The sequence below is a fragment of the Eumetopias jubatus genome, unplaced genomic scaffold, assembly GCF_037043125.1.
Source record: "Eumetopias jubatus isolate StellerSeaLion01/CBP00866 unplaced genomic scaffold, mEumJub1_p1.0 scaffold_7, whole genome shotgun sequence".
Lineage (NCBI taxonomy): Eukaryota > Metazoa > Chordata > Mammalia > Carnivora > Otariidae > Eumetopias > Eumetopias jubatus.
In genome coordinates, this window is record NW_028274813.1 from 126,016,436 (window position 1) to 126,034,894 (window position 18,459).

At 39.0% G+C, this 18,459-nt stretch overlaps 1 protein-coding gene across 1 annotated transcript in view; it reads right to left on the minus strand.

The window, feature by feature from the left end:
• Positions 1-18,459, minus strand: part of AGBL1 (AGBL carboxypeptidase 1) — a 732,091-nt gene that overhangs the window by 200,965 nt on the left and 512,667 nt on the right. Inside the window, exon 22 of the mRNA XM_088025191.1 lies at positions 14,417-14,580. Within this exon, the coding sequence (XP_087881317.1) occupies positions 14,417-14,580 (164 nt within the window). The remainder of the gene's footprint in view (positions 1-14,416; positions 14,581-18,459) is intronic.

Below are 18,459 nucleotides of genomic sequence, written 5' to 3' on the forward strand. Positions count from 1 at the left end.
GGCAAACCTTCAATCATGGATTTAGGTAGACCCAAAAGCTAATTGCACATCCTTTGTTTAGAATGAGAAGTTCCTTAATCTTCTCTAGGTCATCCTCATGTAATTAAATATACAAACAACAAAGATGGGTTAGCTGGTTTTGCCTCATGGTTTTTGAACAATTAATGAGTAAAAGGTTGACAAAGTTGAGACTTATCTGCATCTATGTTTCCCTACCATGGAGGATGCTGTGATGTTGGCAATGGACCTAAAGGAGCCGTCTCTTTGGTTAAGAACGTTGATTTATATACATCGAATTTCATGGCCTAAGCTTTCCCCCTTTGTATTGAAGACTGCTTTATGGAAATTTTTTGGCAATAATTGGCAATATATTTCAGAAAGAAAAAGAAGAAGTTTGGATTCAGTCACCTGTGTGTGAATCATGGATCAGTCACATAGTAGTGGGTTGGACTTTATCAGATGTGTGGTAGCCTAAGCAACCATTTGTTCATCTATAAGATAACTTCTATTGCCACTACCACTACCAGTAATGGCTTCGAGGGCTTGCCTTCTTTAAAAGAAGGCATGTCAAACCCTTATCCCATTCCCAGGCACATGCTATTCTATTAGCACTACTACTTTTCTTTGTATATATTTCGTCACATGCTGGAAAAGCGCAGAGAACTAGTCAACCTCCTGGTTTCAAAGCCACATAACAAAATGATGAATACCAAGTCATCTTACACACAGTGCTTCTAATTTAGTTTCCATTCCCACTGTCCTGGGGCCATATTGGCTCCTGCTATGCTATCTCCATTTTCCAGTAGACTCATCTCTCACCACAAACAGAATCAGTAAGTCTGTGATGAGCTATCACATGAATGAAGAGACTTTTTGCCTTCCTAGGATGCATTTGAGGTCTGGGTTGGACAAACTTGTCTAAAGGGATTAAAGTGCCCAAGCAAGGGACGCCGGGGTGGCTCAGTCTATTAAGCGTCTGCCTTCAGCTCAGGTCATGATCCCAGGGTCCTGGATCAAGTCCCACATCAGGCTCCTTGCTCAGCAGGGACTCTGCTTCCTCCTCTCCCTCTGCCCTTCCCCGTGCTTGTAGGCTCTCTCTCTCTCAAATAAATAAAATCTTAAAAAAAAAAAAAAGTGACCAAGCAGAAGTGAGTCAGGACTCCTCTCTCCTGAAGCATCTACCTCTAGGAGCAGAAAACAGTAAATGTTCTGATTCCTGTTAAGAATATTTAAGGCCCCCTTTTAAAGGGTCATCTTGCACCTGATTCTACTTTGATGTTGTATGGCTGGTTGGACATCCTTCCCCACCACGTAATTTCACACCCAATTTGTGACATCGCCTTCTGAACATACTTCTTTTGTCTTCATTTTCCTGTCTCTTTTTCTCATTATTTATATCTCCTTTTAGTTGCCCATGCATGATTATGCTCTGTCCCTTTATTATCTACCCAGTAGGCATCAAGATAAAATTTAATATTCACTCAATCAAGTACCAGCTTTGTGCCATTTAGCATAATTCAACTGTCTTTCCTTTTATGTCTTGAATTCAGGGTTGCAACCTTACTACCCATGTTGGAATGGGAGGATGTCAATGGCAGCAGCCTTTAAAAAGAACATAGGATATTAGAGATAAAAGAAATTCAAAGATCTTTAAGTTGGAAGCTAAGAAACCTGAGAATAAACAAGGTAAGTCACCTCCCCAGAGTCACAGAGCCGGCTGTCAGCAGCAATACTCTGACCCAGAACTGAGCTGCCTGGAATTGAAGCCATGTATCCTTAAGGAAAACTATGCTGGGCATTAAGGTGGGGCTTCGTGGAAACTTGTGGGACAGCAAAACCCACGACAGACTTTTTCATCTTGGGTGTAGTGGATGTGCCCAGGCTTCTTTGCTTGGTCCCCTCCTAAGACAGGGGAATTGGACACCTAGCCAGGATAAAGAAATCAGGCAAAACATGGAAATGTTCTCAGAAACTTAAAAGCAGACTTGTTCCTTCTGCATCAGAATCATCTAAGTTCAGGATCTTACACACCAAAAACGTAAACTTTCTATGAGTCTTTTTATCCCCTTAAGGATATCCTGGTTTGAATATCATGACCCTGATTTCTTCTCCTATGATGCAGTTTCCTTTCCTCCCTCCCTCCTTCCCTTCCTTATGCATCCTTGGAAATCTCCTTCCTTTCTCCCTTATCCTTCCCTCCACCCTCCTTCCCTTCCTTGTTCCTCCTTTCTTTATCCTCCATCTCTCCCTCTCTTCCTCCCTCCCTCTTCCCCTTCCTCCTGCTCTCCCTTCCTTCCTTCCTTCCTTCCTTCCTTCCTTCCTTCCTTCCTTCCTTCCTTCCTCCCTCCCTCCCTCCCTCCCTCCCTCCCTCCCTCCCTTTCTTCCCTTTTTCCTTGGATTCCTTTATCAAATCCATAGTTTGGTTTTCCCCTACCAGTTTACAGCTGGTGATCTAACTCTTAGAGGTGAACTGGCCTTGAACCCTAACCCTAAAGGGCCAGGTCCTTGTAAAGGTCACAAGGAGGTAATGGGGTTACATAACAAAGAGAGAGTCAACATCAAGAATAAACAGAACAAGGAACTACTGTAAAAATTAATGAAAAGCTACTGAATTAACTTAAGCTACCCATGCCAGGCTATTTGCAGCCTTCTTAAGAAAAAACAGCCTTTCCTATTTGGGAAAACTTCACAGGTTTTATTTGCCTTCCATTTTTAGAATTAACAACAAAGACAAGGACTGCATAGACTGAAGTTGACATAGAGAGTAGGAAGAGCAAGTTTCCTGACTGAAATTCTTTTCCAGGGACTGGTAGTCTATTTTATTTTCAGGTATTTATAGACTCATAGGCAAGAGACCAGCTGTTCATTTGGTTGAGCCTGAGGCATAGGCAAACGATATCCCCAGTGTTGACTGGCAATAGGTAAATCACTTAACTACACCTAGCGAGTCACTTAGACTCCCTGGGCTCCCATGGAATCACTCGTAAAATAGGATTTCTTTTAGGTTAGCTTCCATGGTTGTTATTAGGACATTTTGCAAATAGCAAATGCAATATGAAGAAAATGCACTTTGACTCCTCTCTGTCTACAATCTCTTTCATCTTTCTCTTTTGAATTCTTCTCTTCATGGTTTGTGATGCATCCCACCTACAGTGATACACATTTCACCGATAATGACATGTGCCAATTTTCCTGAACAGTATTAAAACAATCAAGGGATATTTCTGGGCCAAAATGACCCAAATCATTCAGTTTTTAAAACTTACAAACACACACAGACATACATGCACCCAAGACATACTGTTGGGAACTGTACAATTCAAGAAATTAATAATGTTACATCCAATTTAGATTATACACTTCATGGCCCCCAACTCTCGGAGTGAGACAGATTGGCTTCAAAAGCCAGCAGTCTCTTCTAAGATGCATGACATCTGGCAAACCTCTTAACCCCCACAAAACTTAATTTCTTTGTTAGCAAAAGGGGATGCTAATAATAGCATCTATCACACAGGATTATTTATCTGATTGACATAATGATAAAATGCTTAGCAAAGCAACTGACTCATGGTAAAGTTCCCATGAACGTTTGCTATTATTGTTATCCTATATCTACATTAACATACTAATTATTTTCATAGTTTCATACTATTCTAGAAAATTAATCAATGATGGTTTTCTTTTTCTTCTTACTACTGCTAAGAATTTGGGTTAAGTTTATTGGGGGATATAAGTATCATTGCTACAAATATCTACCTATTAAATATTGTTTTCTGTTAAGTTTATTTTCTTGAGGGATATTCAAGCTAGAAATACAGGATTAAATGACAGGTTTTTATGAACCATCTTACAAGTTGCCAAATTCCTCTCCAGAGGAAAGTAAACCAGTTTACAGATAGTTGTATGATATTATTAAATCTCTTTCCTTGTAGACACACTAATGTTCATTTTTAAATTATTTTATTAATTGTAGAAGAATCAGCATAAAATCATAACAAAAATATTTGAATTTGCCTTTCTTTATCTACTAATGGAACTGGATTCTTTGTTGCTGTTTTCCCAAGCTAAGAATAGCATTTCTTTCTTGTTAGTTCATTTATTTTGACCCATTAGGGAACCATTTACTGTTTTAAAGGAACATGTGCTATTCACAGTCTCAAAAGACCCCCAGGCTAGGTCCCATTCCAGCATCTCCCTCCTTGTAATCACTGGTCATTTCTTTGCCTACAACTATAGAATGAAACTAAAAATATTCTCATATATTAGATACCATGGGCTACTTTTTAAAAAAAATCTGTATATAATAAGAGTGACAGAAGACAAGGGAAGAACGATATTATCAGAATTTCAGTGTAACAATAATTGGAATTGGTGGAAATAGAGTATAATTTGCAATCTGAAACACTGATGTTTTTATTTTGATGTAATAGTACCATTTGGGGAACGATTCTCCCCATTTCCAGAGTTCCTATTTTGGCCCACAGACATTGGTACTCCAGTTTCTGTCCCCATCCATTCTCTCTAAGGGAGGAAGAATAACATGAAACGGGTGGTTTGGGGGGAGATGCTGAGTGAGCTTGAGCACCTTGTGGCCCCAGTTCTCTTCCTGCAGAACCTGACTCAGGGTGGACCCACTACTCCTCCACACGATAAGCTTAGCAAGGCAAACTCTAACCCTATAGTTCTGGGTGAGGAAGTTCAATTCGTGTGGGGCCATGCTCACTAACTCATTACCAGTAATAAAGCAGTTATGTTTTATTTCAACCTGACCAGCTCCTGTGTTCTAGTTCTTAACTGATCTGGAATTCATGAAAGAAGAAAGAGGTGCAATTCACTGACCATCCTAAAGGCCCATACGGCTTAGCACTTGTAGTCATTGAACATGAAGGACGGCTAGTCATAGTACCTTGCTCTACCCCTAATCTTCTTCTTACTAGCTGCGGGAAAGGCAAGTCATATGGCTTCCCTGAGTTCCAATCTCTTCATCTGTACGAGGCAGATAATAATCATACATACCTCAAAGAACTGTTGAAAGCAAGAGTTGGCTAACGATGGCTTAGTCGGACAAATGACTCCATCGCTTATTCTGGTAAATAACATTTTTGTGAAATACAGCCATGTCCATATATTTACATATTGTCTATGGCTACTTCCGTGCTACCCCAGTGGAGCCGAGCAGTCGCAAAAGAGACCTTATGGTCCCAAAACCTAAAACATTTTCTGTCTCTTTCCAGAAAAAGTCTGCCAACCCCCCGTTTAAAAGATAAAACAAGGACAGAGGGATGCATGCAAAATGCATAGCCTTGTAGTGAAAAGAGTAAATGTTTATTACGTGTTCACTATTATTATCTATAGGAGACAGATGTCTTTGTGATTAAGATCACTAATTCCTTAGCAAGACTGCCCGGTTCAAATTCCAGCTCTACAACTTATCAACTCTGCCATTTTGGGCAAGCCACAGTGTCTTTCTAAGTCACGATGCGTGTATTAGTACACGGAGATAATAATGCCTACTTTGTAGGCTTATTGAAATGCTTTAATGAGATTATACGGTAAATTGCTTAGGAGAGTACATCATCACCATCACAACTGTCATTAATTTCCTCCTAGAGGATTCTAAAATATGCACTTACTTTTTTTTTTATGATTTTATTTATTTATTTGACCGAGAAAGACACAGTGAGAGAGGGAACACAAGCAGGGGGAGTGGGAGAGGGAGAAGCAGGCTTCCCGTGGAGCAGGGAGCCCGATGTGGGGCTCAATCCCAGGACCCCCAAATCATGACCTCAGCCGAAGGCAGACACTTAACGACTGAGCCACCCAGGTGCCCTGAACTTATTTTAATACTAGTTCATTGATAGTATCAAATCTCAATTAATTCACATATTCACTCAGAAAATATTAAGTGATCATCTTGAGAAAGTCAGAGCATGTCCAGAGATGCATATAACATTTCCTTCCTCCTTAACTTCCCCAATGCAATCATCCCAAAATCTATACTCTCAGATAAAAGCCAAAATACCATGAATTCTCAAAGAAAAAGCACCATCTAAATCAAGTCACTTCACATAGAGGAACTATCTGCATCCAGTTAGACTACACGAGAGTTTAAAGAACATCCAAAGCCTGGATTATCTGCAATTAAGAGTCTTGACACAGCTCTCATGATTTAAAGATAAGTAAACAAAAAATGATGAAATGGAAGCTGAATGAAGAGGAGGGAAGAATCATAACAACCCGGAGGGTGAAATGTTGTGTAATGTACAAGGAGATGACGCCTCTGTCAACCGACAGAGCGATGAACGCTTTGGGGAATGACCAGCCACCGGAAATGGAAGCCAGCCTGAGGTAGTCCCTGTGAAGGTATCAGGAAAATTCAAGAAAAATGGCATATATGAAACATTATATGAAAAAAGTAGAGATTGAAATGGAACAAGAACTGGCCACTTTGCAAATAGGAATGAAAAGAGATGCTGATGAGCAGTAAGGATAAAGGAGCAATGAATCTCAATGTAAAATAACGCAAATCAAAACACATTATTAGCAAAGAGGAGAGCCCATGCCACAGAGCATCAAATCTGTGAGGATAAACAGCCTCCAGAACTTGGTGAATGGGACTGAAGAAGAAAAGTGGCAAGGGCAAAAGAAGAGACAGATGCAGAGGCTGGGAAGCAGATACCAAACACTCCAGAGAAACAAAAATGAAGACATGGGTTGGAATCACTTCACTACTTCCTGGTACCTGAAAGGCATGTCAGAGGGGACGAAGAGCTCAAATTCGAAATCAACCAAAAGTACCTAAACGCCAAAGAAGAAATATTTTTGATCAGGTAGAAAAAGAATGTTGGCGTTAATGAACAAGGAAAACCAGGACAACTATTAAGGCAGGAAAATCAGGGTGCATGCGGAGAAAGACCAACCAGGCTGAGGGCTGCAGGGTTAAACAGCGCAGTATGTCTAGACCGTTAGAGTGAAACTCTCCAGGGAGGCTCAGTGGGATTCCTGTGTAAAGGGGAAGAGAGATTCACATTTTTATTAATGTGCCAAGAATATACCTTTGATTTATTTTTTTTATTAAGGTATGCTCTAGCAAAAATGTGAGATAAATCAACACAGAGAAAAAAATAATGGGGACATGATTGTACGGAATGGATAGAAATGAGCAATGCAAGTAATTAAACAAAATTGAAATTTAAAATGATTGGAATATGACTATAAGGCAATCTAAATGTCACAGATACTTCTTATATGGGAAAAGAGAAGTAGAAAAATAATATCTTTGTTTCAAACAAATGGGAAACAAATGGTTTTATAGGCAATTTGTGTATGTTCAAGACGTGTATGTTCAAGGATAAATCCTAGGAAATGTAAGTGTTCCACATGATAGAACAATATACACCAAGCCCAGACTTTACTCACTCACAAATACAGGCACAAACCTCCTCAATTCACAGTCAATAACATCAATATCTATGGTAAAACAATATTTTAGATCATAGCCAAATACAGTTTCCTTTGATTTTCAAGGATGGATGAATATTAGAGAATCCACTAACATAATTAAGACTTTATTAATTCACAGTAATAATCATTTTTCTAGATACCAAAAAAATTGATAAAATTCATCATCCAACCCTGATTTTTTAAATTAAAAAGCTAAAAAACTAATTTACAAAGAAGACATCGGACATTAATATCAAAACAATAGATGGGGCGCCCAGGTGGCTCAGTCAGTAAGCGTCTGCCTTCAGCGCAGGTCATGATCTCAGAGTCCTGGGATTGTGCCCCGCCTCAGGCTCCCTGCTCAGCAGGGAGTCTGCTTCTCCCTCTCCAGCTGCCCCTCCCCCACCTCGTGTTCTCTCATGCTCTCTCTCGCTCTCTCTGTGTCAAGTAAATAAAAAAAAACAGATATTTTACTTAATGTTCAAATGCTTAGAGCCATTCCCATTTTGAAGTTAGGTTCACAGCAAGGATCTCCACAGAATCACCATCCTTATATAATGTTCTCAAAACTCTAGCCAAGATTATAATAAAAACTGAGTAAAGCTATGGGGCACCCAGGTGGCTCAGTCGGTTAAGCATCTGCCTTCAGCTCAGGTCATGATCTCAGGGTCCTGGGATCGAGTCCCACATCGGGCTCCCTGCTCAGTTGGGAGCCTGCTTCTCCCTCTCCCACTCCCCCTGCTTGTACTCCCTCTCTCTGTCAAATAAATAAATAAAATTAAAAAAAAAACTGAATAAAGCTAATTATCAAAATTTATAAATGACACAACAACGTCTCTAGATAAACAGAAAAATCTATGGAAACACTTTTAGGTATAAGTACAGAGTTCAGTGAAATTATAAATAAATATATAAATTATCAGAATTTTCCTATATCACGATGATAGCCACTTAGAAAAATATGGAGAAAAGACTTTTAAGAATAAAAAGAAAATTTTAAATATTAAGATTAAAAGCTTGTGATGATATATCTAGGAATTGCACAAAAGGGTACAAAAGGAACCCCTACAAAACTTCCTTTGTGAACACCGAAGAAGATCTAAATAAGTGGAACAAAATATCAGATTTTGAAAAAGGATTATGGGCAAACAGCCAATAGACCAAAAAATCTATAATTTTAATGCAGTTTGAGTTAAAATCCCAGTGGTTTCATTTTTGGCAGTTAACAACTCATTATAGGGCTCATCAGTGAAAAAAACAAGGAAGGGAAAATAGCAAAGCACATTTTTAAAACAAATATTAATGAGGTGGTGCTTGTAACATTATATATTTAAGTTGCACAGTACAATATTAAAAACTGAAGACAACATAACATCAAAAAATATACCTAGGTACATGCACATGTAAATACTGTAAATAAACTGACATTACTAATCAATGATGGAGGATGGATTATTTAGTAATTACTAGGGCAAATGGTGAACAATTTAGAAATACAAAATTATTTAATAGTAAAAACTGGAAAAGAAATTATAACATGTAAATAGACTCATTATAAAAGCATCTACCTCAGTATAATAACATCAATTGACACATTTTTACAATGAATTATTATTTGGATAATTATTTGAATTATGATTTGTTATTTGACTGAAGTAGGTAGGTTATTAAAGCTAAAAGAGACAAAGAAAAAAACTGATACACATGTCCATGTAAAAACAAAAACATCCAAAGTCAATAAACTACATAAAAAATGTGAAAGGTAAATGGGAAATTATTTGCAATATCCGTGACAAAGAGGTGTTGAACATCTTTAACACAGAAATTTAAATTAGATTTAAATATAAATTTAAGAAAGGAAAAAACATGATGCTGAAAGGAATAAAGAACAAAATCCATGCCCAGGAAATTTATTTTAAAAATTATATAGAAGCATTTTATCTATATCAGAAAAGATAACACTATAAATTAAAACCACACCCCATTTTCACCTAAAAATGGCCAAGACTATAATGCAAAAGCAATGGGTGTGTCTAGAAGACATGTAGGAGAAAATCTAGTTGACCTTGGGTTTGGCGATAACTCTTTAGATATAACACCAAAGGCAGGATCCATGAAAGGAGTAACTGATGAGCTCAACTTCATTAAAATTAAAGATTTCTGCTCTGAGAAAGATACTGTGAAGAGAGGGAGAAGACAAGCCGCAGACTGGGAGAAACTATCTGCAAAAGACACATCTGAGAAAGGACTGTTATCCAAAATATACAAAGAGCTTTTAAAATTCAACAATAAGAAAACAACCTTATTAAAAAATGGTCCAGTGACCTGAAAGACACCTCACTAAAGAAGACAGACATACATCTGGTAAATAAGCATATGAAAAAAAGTTCCACAGGATATGTCATCAGGAAAATGCAAACTAAAACAACGAGATGCCATTAGACACCTATAAGAATGACCAAAATCCAGAACACTGACAAAACCAAATGTTGGTGAGGATGTGGAGCAGTATGAACTCTCATTCATTGCTTCTGTGAATGCAAACTAATGCAGCCACTTTGGAAGACAGTTTGGTGGTTTCTTACAAAATGAAACATGCTATTGCCATACGATCCAGCAATCACACTCTTCGGTGTTTACCCAAAGGAGCTGAAAACTTCTGTCCACACAAAACCTGTATATGGATATTTATAGCAGCTTTATTCTTAATTGCTAAAACTCAGAGGCAGCCAAGATGTCCTTCAGTGGCTGAATGGATAAATAAACTGTGAATCATCCAGACAATGGAATAGTCTTCAGTGCTAAAAAGAAATGAGCTATCAAGTCACAAAAAGACATGGAGGAAATATAAATGTGTATTTCTAAAAGAAAGAAGGCAATCTGAAAAGGCTGCATACTGTATGGTTCCAATTATATGACTTTCTGGACAGGTAAAACTATGGACACAGGAAAAAGATCAGTGGCTACCAGGAGTTAGTGCGGAGGGAGAGATGAATAGGCAGAGTACAGAAGATTTTTCGGGCATTGAAACTACTCTGTATGAAACTATAATGGTAGATACATGTCATTATACACTTGTCCAAACCCACAGAATACACAACAGCAAGAGTGAACCCTAAGGTAAACTATGGACTTTGGATGATAATGATGTGTCAACATCACTACATCAATTGTCACAAATGCACCACTCCAGTGGGGGATGTTGATAATAGGAGAGGCTGTGTATGTCTGGGGCAGGGTATAGACCGGACATCTGTACTTTCCTCCCAATTTTACTGTGAAGCTAAAACTGCTCTTAGAAATAAAGTGTATTTTTAAAAAGATAAAACGTGTTTATAAAGTTACAGCAAAGGGAACTTTCTTATGTATTTGTTTATTCATAGGTGAAAAAATAATCTAATTTCACCAAAATGTTGACAGTGATTCTCTATTAAAGGCAGGGTGATTAAAGACAGGGATATGGCATTTTCATGTGTGCTTTCTAAAAGATAAGTTAATATAATTTAATGTATCCATTTCACATAATCCAAAATATCACATAATTCAGAAAGGCAAAACTATTTTTACATAAAAATCAAGTATCTTTTAATTATTAAAATATAATTATGTTTTCTAAAGTCTAGGACACATTTTTATTTTTTCAGTCTTGCCTCATCAAACTAAAGAGAGCTGGATGAACTTGTCCTGACGCTCAGGGTGGCCCTGGTTCATGCCCTGGAGACTACAGTTTGGGAGGCTAAACCAGATACTGAGCTATCAACCAGGTACAGCTCAGAAATTCTGAGCTCTCTCTGTTATTAATGGAGGGACACGCGGAGATAGGGGAGCTCAGCTGAGAAGAGCAAGAGGCAAGGGAGGGATACAAATGGAGAGGAGCAGGGGCTGATGCAGCAAAACTGTGAAATGACTTTGCAAAAGACATGTCACAACAGATAAACGATGCCTCGGGAAGAAGCAGCTTAGCATTCTTGCAGCGCATACGCAATTATTTCTGGGGATAAGATCCAAGAAAAAAGAGGAGGAAGAGAGGAAGATGAAGAGTCGCCTTCATGAGTCTGCAGACATTTCTTAAATTAGCAACTGGGAAGAACAGAACTGGAAAAGACAAACCAAAACAAAGGGAGTCCGTACTATACTACATTTAAGCTTCAGTCACTGGGCAAACATCCACTCTTTCTCTGCTCATGAAAAATGGTTAAGTTGCTCCGTGGATGTTGACTACACTCTAATTGTTTTTATGGTAAATGAGGCATGAAACCTATTGTCAAAAAACACGTTGTCCGTGGCACACAGCCATACTTTATCTTCCCAGCACATCACTCCCCAGGGGGGAACACTTTCTATGGGGCGGAAGAGATTCAAAATACCATGTCCTCACGTTTCTTTAAAGACAGAGTTTTAGGTAAAAACCTGCTCTTTTCCTTCCCTAGTATTTCCTTCTGTGCAACTAAAAAAGAATCCTCCTGAAGTCTATAACCTTGTTGTACAGAGCATGCCCAGGGAAAAGTCAGGTGGGGAGGAGGGTGGCAGACTTGTCCTCTCGAAAGCATATGGAAAGTAGTGTTGACGAACATTAGTTACACCCTTTGTGTTATAGGAAGGACCCTGTTGCCAACTAAATCCCTAGGATTTGCTCTGCTCTGCTGATTATGTATCTCATGCATCAGAAACTAATCAAAGGGTACTCAAACAGCCTATTGTTGATTGCAAACCAATAGATTTTATTGTATTAAGTTCCCTTCCGCCATCCTTTAATGAATATACACTTATTGGCTGGCATATTTTCTGTGTCAAGATAGTTTCAAGGTGATTTTTCTCTCAGGCAGGCAGTTTTTGGGTCCTTTGGGCAGGAACCACGTTCATTTTGGTCAACTGCCTCGATGAATAGAAAGGCGGATTAAGATACAAATGTTTGGGTGAAATAGGCAAATTCCATCCTGCCGTTCATGCCCAAACTCTGTGCCTCTTAAATTGAATTCAAATCTATTTAAAACACACACATGAATCACAGCCTATGCTTAGGGATCCTGCCCTGAAGAAGCTGTATCAGACTAAGGAGGGTCAGAGGTCATGGAGGATTTCAAGCTTCAGGATGCATGGGCTGGTGGTAACTGAAAAATTAATAGGAGTGTGGGGTGGCATGGAGGAGCCGATAATACCACTTCTATGATAACCCACTTAGCAGCCATTGTATTTGGAGCTCGCCACCAAATTCTTTAGACTGGAATTAGAAGAGGCACTTCTTTGATAGATTTCTTCTTGTTCCAGTGTACAGGCAACTAATCCTCACTGCACTGGATCAAACAGACGGGCGCAATCAATTCAGGGAAAGCAAGCAATGCCAGGTCTGCTCAATCTTCCCTCAATGAGCAGCAGAGAAAAGGGATGGGGGAAGGAAAGGAAAGAAACCAAGGAAAGGAAGGAAGGAAGGAAGGAAGGAAGGAAGGAAGGAAGGAAGGAAGGAAGGAAGGAAGAAAGGAAGAAAAAGGAAGAAAGAAAGAAAGAGAGAGAGAGAGAGAGAAAGAAAGAAAGAAAGAAAGAAAGAAAGAAAGAAAGAAAGAAAGAAAGAAAGAAAGAAAGAAAGAAAGAAAGAAAGAAAAGAAAGAAAAAGAAAGAAAATTCAGGCATGCTTGCACCCAACATAGCTTAGCAAAGGAAAAGATGACAAGACAAGTTGAAATATACATCCTGGCAGGTGGTAGCGCTTGCTGTCAGAGAGTAGAAACTGAAACGCCACAGTGATGCCAAACGTGCCAAGCCTGGGGGCGCTGAGTGGTACTGAAGGGGTGGACGGCGGTAGTGATGATGTCAAAACAAAAGAAATCAGAGGCAGTGTCTCTAGGGAGGGAAGAGGTCCGGATTTACTTAGGTCTCCATGGTCTCTGATCTATAGCACAGTGTGATGAGCAAGTTAATTACTGCATTTAGGTAATTAAGTCTCAGAGAAACCAGTGCCTTCCAAAGCAAAATTAATTTATGCTGCTAGATCTTTCTAGGCTTGACTGGCCATTTGGTGGGAAGTCACATTGGAACAGCAGTCTAAAAGTGGCAGGAGGAAAATTAATGAAAATAAGGCTAGAAATAAAATGGCCCCAGTATTAATGGCTTTCTTTCTGCCTTTGGACCTGAAGGGCATGATGAGATGCTTCCTGGTTTACCAGCAGGCACTTCCTTCCCCAACAGTTCAGTGCTCCATCCATTCCCTGGCTCAGGGTATGGCCAATGACTTAGTCTTCTTTGACTCCTCTGACTTTTGTTGGCCCCTCTTCTCTCACATGGCCATTATATCTTCCTTTCTTGCCCCCTGAATCCATTTTGGCCAAGTCTAAAACATCTGTCTACAGTAAAGGGCATCGAAAGGCTCATTTGGATGATGGTTCTCCCTCTCTTGACTCACTAATGATCCTCACACTTCTCAGAGATCTATCATTTCCCTGTGGTGGCTTTGAGTCAGGGTCTCCAGGCCACTGTATTAATCATCTTCAGGTGGTTCTTCTCATGTTCTGAGAAGGAACAGTGCTATTTAAGAATGGGGAGAGTAAAATATTTCTTGTCCCCAAGTTCCTAGATGTTGGCAATGAGATTGCCTTTTTTTCTGAGGAGTGGCTCCAAAATGATGCCTGTATATATATAAACACATTACTGGCAAGCAAAGGGATAGGTGGATGCGGGTGTGTGTTGCTAAGCTGCATCTTCTCTACCATAAGCAAAATTTATTGATAATGCATGCTCATAAATACATGTAGCTTTGTATACACATTTATGTGTACAAGTAGGCAGCATCCTCCCTGTGTTCAGCAAGAAGTGAGGATGCCCCAGTTTGGCTCCAGCACTGCCCCTACCTTCAGTTGGCGGCTCCTCCATATTTTCTCCTTGTCAACGACCTGTAGGACCACTTGGCTTTCATTTCGGAGATGTGTTCCAATCAGAACACCAAGGTTCAAATTTCCCTCACACCCTGTGAGAGTCTTACCGCTGGAGGTGGTGGTCCAGGCCCTCTTCATCAGCATTCAGGAGAGTTGCTGCCTGGATCAGGAGCTGATGGCTGCAGCTTACAGACTTGAGTTCCAAGATGAGAAGACTCAAGCAGAACATGGCTCCCATCTCCTCCAGCTCACTGGTGCCAAACTGGAGACCCTGCCAGATAAATAAAACCATCAGTAGAGACTACCTAATGGGAATGGAGTGACGACAATTTGAAATCAAGAGGAAGGACTCCTGGAAACATGCCCATCATAGAAATTGAGAATTAATAGTATTTATCAGTCACTGTCTAATGTGTTTTGTTGGGTGCTTTTTGGATCGGTGGTTCTCAGTCCACATTATGTGTCATTCAGGGTTTCCCAGAAGGAAAGACAGTAAAGAGTTGGCAGGGGTCCTGAAGGGCAGAGAAGCGCATGGGGTTCCAGGAGTCACTTCCCCCACTTCAACAAAACAGCAGTGCTTCCATCTGTATTTTTAAAAAGGGTCCCACTGTTGAAACAAAAGATTGTAAACGATTGTACTAAGAGATGCCCTCTCTCTTCCATAAATCTGTCAACCAGTGGACAAGAATGAGGGAGATCCTTCATATGCAAATACCAAAACTTAAGAACAACAAGACCAGCATTTATTTCATCTGTACTCTGATAGTACATGAGAGCAAAGCCATGATATTTACTCTGTGCTATTATCCATGAAGTAACGTATAATAATAATTAACAATTTTATTGGGCATTTACGAGGTGCCAGACACTGTTCTGAGCCCATTCGCATGCTTTTAACTCAATGAATACTTACCAAAGTCCTATGAGGTAGGTGTTGCTATTTCATCCATTAAATAGAGAAGGAGATTTAGACCCATGGAGCTGTTAGTTTAACCATGAGCTCACAGTGATAGAGTCTACTAAGTGAAGCGTGAGTTGACTCTTCAACAAAACGCTATACAAAGACTAGGAAGAACTTCATTACGTGATGAAGTACAAAGTGCATGGTTTTTGAAATTAGAGAGGAATTGGGTTTGAATCCTGACTTCACCATTTTCTGACTGTGATCTTGGACTTAATGAACTCTATTAGCCCTGATATTCTCATCTGAAAAATGAGATCATAATTCTTCCCTCCACATACTTAGGCATGAAGTGATATTCCAGGGTCCACAAAATGCTCGTCAATATCAGCTCAATTTCTCCTTCCTTATTCCTAGTAAATATGTTCAATATGACAGAATTCAATGTAGTCCTGAGTTCTTTATGTTTATAAATACATTTCATTTCAATGAAAAAGCATCAATAGTTAAATATTATTTTTAAATAGATTTTCATATCCAAATAGCAGTGATACAGGGAACAGAGATGTGATAGTGAAAATTCAAAAAGACTGGTCATAAGCATCACAAGGGAAAACAAAATTCCAAACTCAGAAATCATGAGCCTCACAAAAGAATTTCTAGGTAAAAGGATAAAGGAAAGTAGAAAGTCTATTTCAGCTGTTTGAAAATTTGATTTGCTGCATGTTTGGACACCTGTTTTCCTAAAGAAAGGAGACACTGCTTCAGAGTTAAGGGAAGTCTGTTCCTCTATAAACAGCAGCAGTGGGAGGGAAAGACAGATGTTTAACAAGTTATTTTTCTTAAGTCAATAGGAAAGATCACTGTTTAAAGAGAGAGAAAAATCTCAGTCTCTTTCCATGAGCAAAAGTTCTAAGGTCCAGTTCTGCCCCCTGCACCCTGTTTTCCTGGCTGCTTTTCTTCATTCTAGAATGGCCAGCTGTGCGGGGAGTTATGAAGCAAAGGCCATGCCCTCCTCCTTAATCAGCCACCTTGCTGGTGGCAAGAAAGAGTAAACAAGAATATGAACCAAATCCGGCCCCTCAAGGCAGGTGGGATGCCTGATACATATGTGTAACCCCAGCATCTGGCAGAGCACACAACAGGTCAAAAGAAGGACAAGTCCTTGGACAAATCTCATTGCATGAGCCATAGTGATAGGTCAGGGGCAACACCATCGCCTAGGTCAACTTCCATAAACAGCCAAAATGAGAGCATTTTTATAATACAAAAATATTTCCATATCCCAAATATTGGTCCATTTATTTCAAGCAATGGTTGGTATCCTAAAAAAAGACTTGTCGAGAAGCCCTTGATTAAAGGGACTTGTACCACTTGTTGGCTGTGGGGTCTTGAGCAAATCACTTATTCCATTTTGCTCTCCCTTATGAGTCTCTCTTTACCACTCTACTCTTTTTACTCTCACACGGTATCCAAGATATTTATTTATATGGATAGTTTCCTCTCACCTCCATACCCAGTCTGGAAATGAAATTCTCAAAGGCAAGGACTGAACAGTAATTGCCTTTTTACATCCCTGGCATGGAGCCAATAGCCCATTACAGAGCTTATCCTCAATATAATGAGAAATGGATGAGCAACGGCTCTACGTGGATGGATATGGAGAGGCATGAACGTATTATCTCTTGGATACATATCAGATTTGTCAACTGGAACTTCACTTCTTTGGGTGGCAAGTATATGAATGCCTTTAATTATGTTCTGCCACTGTCAAATGTCATGAAGATTTAAATACTTTATTTCATTTTTGCTTCAGGAGACACATTCACATCTCTGGATATGATCCAGAAAACAGGTAGACAAAATTTATTTATTTTTTTATTTTTTTTATTTTTTTATTTTTTTTAAAGATTTTATTTATTTATTTGAGAGAGAGAGAATGAGAGATAGAGAGCATGAGAGGGAAGAGGGTCAGAGGGAGAAGCAGACTCCCCGCTGAGCAGGGAGCCCGATGTGGGACTCGATCCCGGGACTCCAGGATCATGACCTGAGCCGAAGGCAGTCGCTTAACCAACTGAGCCACCCAGGCACCCCTAGACAAAATTTAGAAAGCCTGATATCTACTTGGGTCAGTTATCATGCGTTTACAGTAACAAGTTTATAAATAAAGCTGGCTTTGGGCTAGTTTAAAAGTGAGTCTTAATTAAAATAGAGACTCAACTCTCCTCTCTTCCCAGCTTATGTGTGTTAATTAGGATTTTTGTCCCCATAGCCAGTAACAGAAAGACTGACTATAGTGGCTTAAACACAAATGGAGTTTTATTTTTCGTAATAAGTTGGGGGGTAGAAGGTTCATGGCATTATTTCAGTGTCCTGAGAAAATCAGGACTACCGTTATCTGTCATTCTCCTGGTTTTCTCATGATTGCAAGGTGGCTGCTGTAGCTCCAGCCAGCACATCATTCAAGGAAGAAGAAAGAGAAAACGGGGAAAGGAGGCAAGCATACTCTTGCTTATATTTTATTGGCCAGAGCTGTGTAACAGAGCCAACTCCAGCTTTAAAATGGTCTGGTAACTGAATATTTTAGCTTGTTCAACCACTTTAAAAGAGACAGGAAAGAGAGAATGGTGTTAGAAATGAGTGTTAGGTGAGCCAGATAGTTGATTCACAAGTACATTTGACTCCAAAATTGGCTACTACCCTCATCATCACACAATTTTTAAATATCATAGATATGGGAAGAATATTTGTGTTAATACAGAAAATTACATATTGGTAAGGTAAACATAGGCTCCACAAGCGATGTTTAAAAAGTATAGATACTGATAACTGGTGAGCAAAAGGAGAAAAGCAATTAATAACCATGTGTTATTATTTATATTTTATTATTTAAATAAAAATGCCTCTTACACCCAGCAAATGGATAGAAATATATTCAAATTTATAATACATAGTGCTGACTCTTATGATAAAAGCTTGTACGTAACAAAATGCAATGACATTTGACATGGTAATATCACTTCTGAAGACTTTTCCTGAGGGACTGATTCAAAATAAAAGTGAAGCTACATGCATAAAAATATATATTATGTCAAAGTTACATACAATAATCAAAATTTGAAGGAAATAAAACACTAAATATCTAGTAAGGAAGAAAGGACTAAGGAAATTATAATGGAATAAATTTGATGAGTTAAAATAAGGCCATTAAAATGATAATTATAACAGCCATTTAACAATATGGAAAAT